The 8,712-nt window shown below is 26.6% G+C and overlaps 1 protein-coding gene across 1 annotated transcript; it reads left to right on the top strand.

Moving 5' to 3' along the window:
• The first annotated feature begins 741 nt into the window (after positions 1 to 741).
• On the top strand, positions 742 to 7,788 carry LOC145840343 (arginase-1-like). Its single transcript, XM_082947575.1, has 10 exons — positions 742 to 893; positions 1,235 to 1,310; positions 1,748 to 1,878; positions 2,213 to 2,280; positions 3,173 to 3,332; positions 3,777 to 3,814; positions 4,458 to 4,514; positions 5,241 to 5,345; positions 6,010 to 6,086; positions 7,047 to 7,788. The coding sequence occupies exons 1-10, from the start codon at positions 750 to 752 to the stop codon at positions 7,262 to 7,264; spliced, it is 1,074 nt and encodes a 357-aa protein (XP_082803701.1). The 5' UTR covers positions 742 to 749; the 3' UTR covers positions 7,265 to 7,788.
• Positions 7,789 to 8,712: the final 924 nt, after the last annotated feature.

Below are 8,712 nucleotides of genomic sequence, written 5' to 3'. Positions count from 1 at the left end.
TTAAGTTTTTCAAGTTTAATAAAACAAAATTAGATGAAGTAATTAAAACTTTAGCTTCTAAATTCAAAACTAAGCTTAAAGACAAACTAAATTTAAAAAAGTGCTAAAAGTAAATGAGTGGTAAAAGTTGCTTAGTGTTTTTTATAAAAAATAATTAAAAACACAACTCTTGTTACTAATTCGAATACGCTGTATTTTAAAGACTTTACCTGTTCTGTTTATTAGAAGTTATTATGTTTATAAGGAAAAGAAACTAATTCAGGCTTATTACAATAGCAAATCTAAGATTTTTTTTATTAGTCAACCATAATTTTTATGAGTAAAACTAAAGTTTTTTTTTAATATGTTATTAGTAATTATTCATATATTTTATAACCACTTCCGCACTTTAACTTTGAGCAGAAATATTTATATTAAAAATTTTAAAAACAGTTTAGAAGTGTAAATTTCTCACAGCTTTTTATGACACAGCAATTTTATTATTTTATTAGAAGTAAACTTTATTATTTTTAGTTTTTATTTTAAATACAACTGTATGTGGTTTATTTAAACATAAAAAAGTAAATGTTTAGATAAGCTGAAATTTTTTTTAGGATATAAAATTGTATTTACACAGTTTTTACAATACATATACAATTGTATTATTCGAGTTAAACTAATTTTTATTAATTTCAATTTTTTTTTCTAAACTGTTTTAAAATAAAAAAATTAATTTAAACATAAATAATTATAAACAGTCAATAAATAAAATGTGGATACGAGCTCTTGTGAGAAAGCTTCAATCGAACAGTCAAGTTGTTGCGTCACAATTGAGAAACGTGAGTGTTACGTCACAATGTAACAAGGATGACGTAACAGTTGGGATTGTGGATGCTCCAATCAGGTGCGGTCAGGTTAATAAAAAGTTTTGTTTTCTTTTTTTTTCTTTTTATTAATATATTACACTATATACGTAAACTACTCCGATGCAAAGTTTTTATGATACTTTAATATAAACAAAATATATGTAGATAATTTAAATTTTAACTCATATGCATTAAAAAAGCTCAAAGGAAGTGTGAACAAATCAATGTATAAAAATCTTATTTAAAAATTGTTCATATCAAAATATAAAAATTGCATGAATAATCTAATTGTAAACAATTGTAAAACAGTAACGATTATCAAACTAGTAAATGTTAAAACAAACGATAAAACTACCAACATTGTTTTTAAAATACAAACATTATAATAGCCTAGGGGAGGTGTAGAAAACGGTCCTAAGGCAATTAGGGACGCCGGGCTAATTGAAAGATTCTCGGAATACAAAGGTTGATAGTTTTGTAATTTATATAATTTACAAGTATATTAAATAAATGGTTTTTGTTTTATTACTGTAACTTTGGTGACCTGTTTGCACAACATTATAACTTTGTGACAGTTAGCTTTTTGCTTTATAAATATTTTTTAATGTATTCTTTCCAAAACTTCTTTTGTGCTTAAGACATTTAATATTCTTTTAGTTTTAAAACTTCAGTAAAATTTTGAAGAAACTAAGGCTCCATAAGATATAAAAAGTTTAAATTCGTTTCTACCGCTTAAAGTTATCAACTGTTTATAATTAAATTCTAATTTTTAAAAAATACTCCCAAAGTGTTGATTAAAGATTTAATTTAAAATTATTCAAATTTAATAAGTATTTTATCGAACTTACACTTGTTATTATCTAAATTCTAAGAATTTTTAGTAAAATTTGTATTTAATAAAGGTATCCAAGTGAGAGATCACGGAGCAGTACCTCTGGGCACGATCCTACCAAACGCAGGAGATTATTTCAACAATGAAGATTGCAAATCTCCTGTTAAGAACACTGAACTAGCGGGGAGGTCTAATGAGAGGGTTTGTTTGTAATATATACTTTTGAAATTTTATATCATATATTTTGTGGTATTAAAATTTTCATGTTTGTAGAAATAAGTCCTTTTTCAATGTTATTACTTGCATTAAAGGTACTAATTTGTTATAAAAAAGTGTTGAAGTACATTAATTAGAATTAATTAGTAGGGTTTAAAGCTAACAGCATTTAAAACTCTATAAAAAAACTTAAGTAAACTTCCTTTATCTATCTCCTTTTACGTTGTTTTAGCGCTAAAATTTATTTATAAGAGTATGATAAGCACTGTACACATTTCCTTATGACCTCATTATACCTAATTATGACGTAATAACACAGATTTCAACTGCAGTGCAGCAAATATTGAAACAAAACGACATTGCAGTTGTTCTTGGTGGGGATCACAGGTTTATTTTGAAGGCTTATATTTGTTAATAGTTTTCATAAAACTTTACTCATCAAAAAGTTCCAACTGCTAATGTTTTTTTTATGAACAAGGAACTTTTTCAATGACTAGTAAGCGTATTGTGACGTTGCATCCACAGCTTATTCACATAACTATTTCACAGCGTAGAAAGCTACAATATTTTTTCATACCCTCATTGGTATTTATTTCATAATATTTATACAGCATTATAATATTTTTAATTGTTTACTTTTTGCCAACAAACTTTAATGCAGGTGTTGTTCAAACTTTCTTTATTATTAGCTAAATTTTTATTAACTGGTACTTTGCCAGAATTTAATCTAAACTTATAAGCTTGTTGAACTGTAGACAATTTTGTAACTTTGCTGATAGCCAGCCAAAAAGATAAAAAAATTGATAAAAATTAATTAATTGTGCTTAACTTACAATCGATGATAAACTTTTGTTGAGCTGCCAATATGTATTTTTTTTTTTTTGTCAAAAATCTATTGTTTGAAAATAAGTTCAAAAATTAAAGATGTATTTATACAATTGCAAAATTACAATATTATTGAAATTCAAAAGCAAGTTTTAAGTTTTTTTTTTATTTAACACACTTTCTACTTATCTACGAGCATTTTCAATAAAAATTTACCAAAATGTTAACGCTTAAGAATTATAAAAAGTTTAAATTTTGTTGAACAAGTTTCGTAGCTTTTATTTTTTGCTCATTCCCACCCCAACAACAGCCTAGCAACGGGACCAATTGCTCTTAAACTCAAAGTAACAGCACCACATTGTACTACGCTCGAAATACCACCAAACTACGCTTTACATGTTTTAGTTTCGTAAAACTTAAAAAACTAAATTTCAATTTCCTTCCCTGACAACAGCCTGGCAACGGGGTCGATCCACGGCCACATGCAGGTGGAGGAGGACGTGTGCGTTTTGTGGGTGGACGCCCACTGCGACATGAACCACCCCAGGTCGACAGGGTCGGGCAACCTGCACGGAATGCCGTTACACTTCCTCATGAACGATCTTCAACACCAGGTGGCGTGGTTTGGACTAGTAAAGATTTTAATTATCAAGTTATATTAAATTTTGGAAAATAAAATGCATTATAGTTAAAAAATTAACCAAAGTTAATGCTATGAACTTTGTTAACTTACTTATTCTAAATTACAATATCGGGTTATTATAACTATTTAGTTACTATCGCTTTTTATTTATATCTCATTAGATTATTGTGCTGTATGCTTTGGAAACAATTTATAAAAAACATAGTTGATATTTCAAAGTAAGATTTGTAAGTATAATGTTTTAAAAGAAATTGTGTTTCTTTAAAAAAATAACAGCAACATGTTTTTTCTAAATAAATTTTTAACACTCTGTTCATGAATCATAGCAAATTATTTTTTTTTTAATTTAATAGGTTTAATTGTTCAAACTTAATTATATTATAACTTTATTTAACTAAATAAACAAATTAAACAGAGATTGAACATTCCAAGTTACGATTGGTGCAAACCTGGGTAAATAAAATTTATATATTTTTTTTTTTAATGTTTTAACTAATTTTATTTACATCGAATTCTTTGTAGTGCTACTTTTAATACAACTTTTTTTATAATACGTCACATATTAGTCATAACAGCTACCAAATGTTTTGCTAGGGTATTGCCATTGTACAAAGTTTATTCTTACTAGTATGATTACTAACAGTATTTCAAATTGTTTTTACTGAGTTTATACGAACTCGCAAAGCTTAAGTAAGTTTAATATAATTACAAAATCAACTTAAATATAAAAACAAACTTTTTTTTTTGTATTTTCATCAAGCACCCTTATTGTATTATGTTTAAAAACAACCAGTTTTATGTTTTACACTACACACTTTTTATTTTTTATTAGAGTTTTTTGTTGGACTCAACTAAAGTAAACTTTTCATAAGTAAAATTTTATGTACCTATTAGTTTAAAAACTATGGACAAATTTACATACAATCAACTTAATATGTAGATATATAAACTTACTGAAGCTTGATAAGTATATGTTGTCAAATAATTTTTACTAGTAATAATACTCTTGATTTTTAGCTGTCAATAGAAAAGTATTTTTTAAATTTGAATTCAATTATTTATTTTTTATTCAAACAATTATTATTTTTTTTTACAGTCTTCCATCCTCAAACATTGGCTTCATCGCGATTAGGGATATTGATCCTGGGGAAATGTTAGTTTTAAAAGTAAAAAAAAATAAAATAAATATAAAAATTTCAAATAATTCGGTGCGATAATTTGACGGCTTTTAAAGTTAGAACTCTAACAAAAGTAAAATGTCTTATATTTTTAATGATCAAGTTGTTGTAGTTTTAAAAAGATTAATTGCTAAGGGAAAACGTTATAAGCACAAAACAACCTATAAACATTTTAATTGACAAACTTTGCAGATGTCTTTTACAGAGTAGAAATGTTTAGGCTAAGACTAGTTTTTAGTTATAGTTTTTCATTATTTGAGTTTTTCATTAATCTTACTAAAGTAAAAAATAATATAATGTTCTTTATTGCGAAGTATGCACTTTATAAGTGCTAAACACAAGTTTATATGAAATACAAACAACAGACAAGTTTTTAAATAATTCAATTTTCTGTTTAACTTTATCAAAATTATTTAATTTTAGTTAGAAGGCTACTAAAGTTACAACATAACATATTAAACTAATACAAATACACAGAGAAATATTAATAAATTACAATATTCCTCACCCTAATAACAAGAATATTTTTACAGAGAAATTTTGAGAAAATACAATGCTCCACATTCTAGTTAATATAATATTTTTATAGAGAAATTTTGAGAAAATACAATATTCCACATTCTAATTAATATAATATTTTTACAGAGAAATCTTGAGAAAGTACAATACTCAACATTCTAATTAATATAATATTTTTACAGAGAGATCTTGAGAAAGTACAATATTCCTCATTCCAGTATCAGAGAAGTTGACAGGAATGGAATTGCTCATTGTGTGGAAAGAATTCTTGACCTCATCAACCCTCTGTTTGTTTTATTTAATGTTGTTATTTTGTATTTCTACTTTAAATCAATTCTTTGTTAACTTATTTTCAGTTTTAATGTTGTATACAGGGCTTTAAAGTGTTTTATTAAATAAGTTGTTACATGACAAATTGAATTCAAACAATTTTTAGTTTAACACACTTTAAGCAAACAGAACAAGTTTATTTAAAAACTTCTTACTTTTATTGATTTCTTTAGTTGATTTATTGATTTAATCAAAGAAAACATCGGCGAAAATCTGTCAGGCAAAAGCCTGGAATTTCGTATGCCGTGAGACAATCTCAAGTTAACATAAAGTCTTGACCACACAAACTCGATCATTAGACCAAAGTTTCAAATAGATCTTTAAATTTGAGTTTTGATATTGTATTCAACCTAAACAACTAATAGTGATACTAAATAATATAAATACAAATATTATTATTGCTTTACAGAGGAAATAGATCATTACATTTGAGTTTTGATATTCAATGAACCTAAATAACTAACAAATTAATTATACTAGTAAATATAAATACAAATACTATTATTGCATCACAGAGGAAATAGATCATTACATTTGAGTTTTGATATTCAATGAACCTAAATAACTAACAAATTAATTATACTAGTAAATATAAATACAAATACTACTATTGCATCACAGAGGAAACAGATCATTACATTTGAGTTTTGATATTGATTCAATTGATCCGCTAGTTACTCCTGCAACTGGAACTCCAGGTTTGTTATTCGTAATTACTTTAAATTATTTTCTAATACAAAATACTCACACAATGCATTGAAGTTTTTTAAGAAAAAAAAATAAAGTTGTTTTTGGAATTTACTTAATTTATTTTGTTATCACTTAAAATGTTTTTAATCTTTTGTAGTAACCAAAAGTAGGAGTGCAGTAAAATAATTTGCATATATTTTTATGTTACCATTTGTTAACTCTACACTTAATAGTTTTTTAGGTTTAAATTGGTTCATAAAATTTATTATTTTAACAACTTTATAATAAAGGTAAAGGCATGATCTTTTTATGGTTTGTTTTGTGGTCATGCAGTAAAATTTTTAAAAATAGTTCTTTTTGTTGACTTTTTAAACATTAGTACAAAGTTAAAAAGTATTTTGTTATGTCAGCACTTTATATAACAATCAGACATTAGTTGCTTTTAATTGCTACAAATATATTTGTAAGTTTCATGTGCCAATTGTGATTTATCTAAATTATCTGTAAAGTATTTTGTTAATATTCAAATTTTAAACAACAACTTACTGTTGAATAAAAAATGTTAAGTACTCAAAGAACGAACTTTATCTCATATCAGAAACAGATAACTTTCGAAATAAAAATAAATTTCGACTTCCATAAAGTTTATTTATCAAATTTTAACAAAACCAAGTTTTTAGCTTACTTGAGTAATCCATTGACATTATTACTTTTATTTATTTTGCACGAAATCTACCTTCGTAACTTTAAACTGTTTAATTAAAACTGCCCTGCCAACAACAAAAACGACATTACTACCACCTCTTCCATTTCTAACTTCTTTGTTTAGTCTTACCGACACGTGACATTTCAACTTCCTTCTTTAACTTCTTACCAACCCGTGACATTTCAACTTCCTTCTTTAACTCTTTACCAACACGTGACATTTAAACTTCCTTCTTTAACTTCAACACGTGACATTTCAACAGTGCAAGGAGGATTGTCGTACCGGGAGGCGATGTGGATATGCGAAGAAGTGGCGCGGTCGAACTGTCTCAGGTGCATGGACCTGGTCGAGGTGAACCCGTCGCTGGGTGGCAGCAGAGAGGAGCGGGAACGGACCGCTCAGGTGGCCGTCGACGTCATCGCACACTCGGTGGGGCTGTCGGTCAGAAACACGTTGAACAGAAAGTTCACCAGGGAGTAGTTTCGTTGTGGGGGATTTTATTTTCATGATTTATTAAGGAAATTTGTTAGTCGAAATAGTTTTGTGAGCTGAAATGATTACCGTAAAGTTTTTGAATTTTTTAAAGCTTTTATTCATGTTTAAGCTAAAAAAAAGATTTATTTTTTCAACTTAAGTTACAAAAAATAGTCAATGTTAATTTTCAAAGTCTAAAACTATAGATACTTTTTTTTTCTAAGTTTAAGTGCATGATTATAGGAAATTAAATCTGCTTTAGGAACTTTTTCTGAGTATTTATTCAACTTTTATTAATCAATGCAATCAGTTTAAGTTTAACTATACTTTAAAACTCCATGAAATATTTTTCTAATAAAATCTAAAAACAAATAACTATTGAAAATATTTGAGCAAAATATTACAACAGTTCAATATGAAATAAAATTTTCGGTTTTGTTTTTTCAAAAATATTTATTTAGTAAAAAGAATAACTTATTTATTTTTGATATTGCACAACTCAACTTACACAATTGATTAATATTGCAAAATAGTTTCAAGTTCACAAATGCTATTGCTATTTATTTTCTGTTTTTCCAAATACACTTTTAACAAAAATACTGCTTGTTGTCTCAGTTTTACCAAAAAATGAGTTAAATTTAATTTTCATATTTAAACAACTGAAGTTTAAAATATTAAAACATATTTTTACTTAAAATCATACAAATACAGTTTTTCACTTTTATATTTGGATAAGTGATTTAATCTTTTGCTGTAGCAGCAAAACTAGGTTTTAATTGTGATAAGTTAAATAAATAGTTATAGTTTTTATTGTAGACAATACTTTTAAATAAAAACGGTTGAATAAATCGGACAAACATGTATTTTAGCCTAAAAATAATTTGTAAAAAAATAACTTGTTAACTTTTTTGGTAGTATATACATATTTATATACGTCCGTTTAGTTTTAAGTAAAGAATAATTCTTTTTTAAGATAATTAAAGTAAGTTTGCTTTTAAATGCAATTTTAAAGCTTAGCTTCAAAAAATCTCAAGACTATTTATACTAAATCTACCCAGTTATTTATACACTACCGCCGACTACCGACATAGATTGCTGTTTTAAAACTTTTAACTAATGTACTGAAAAAACTTTAACTTAATATATATGTAAAATAAGTAAACATAAATGTTAAAAACTCCATCTTAAAGAAAATATAGGCTACGTATTGTTTGTATAACCAATGCTTATAATTTTTACTAACTTGATTTTTGTTTTCAATTCATAAAAAAACTATTCAACTTCTTTGATCTAAACCAGGGTTTCCCAAAGTGGGCGATATCGCCCCCCTGGGGGCGATTTTAGTATTTCGGGGGGCGATAATTAGTAAGGGGGCGAAAGGGTGGGCGATAACTAGTAAGGGGGCGAAAAGGGGGCGATTTTAAAATTTTTGGTTATCATAAAATTTTTACTTT

The sequence above is a fragment of the Thalia democratica genome, chromosome 7 (assembly GCF_965202585.1).
Source record: "Thalia democratica chromosome 7, ktThaDemo2.hap1.1, whole genome shotgun sequence".
Lineage (NCBI taxonomy): Eukaryota > Metazoa > Chordata > Thaliacea > Salpida > Salpidae > Thalia > Thalia democratica.
The sequence above is the reverse complement of the archived record's forward strand: the minus strand, read 5'-3'. Positions and strand labels throughout refer to the sequence as shown.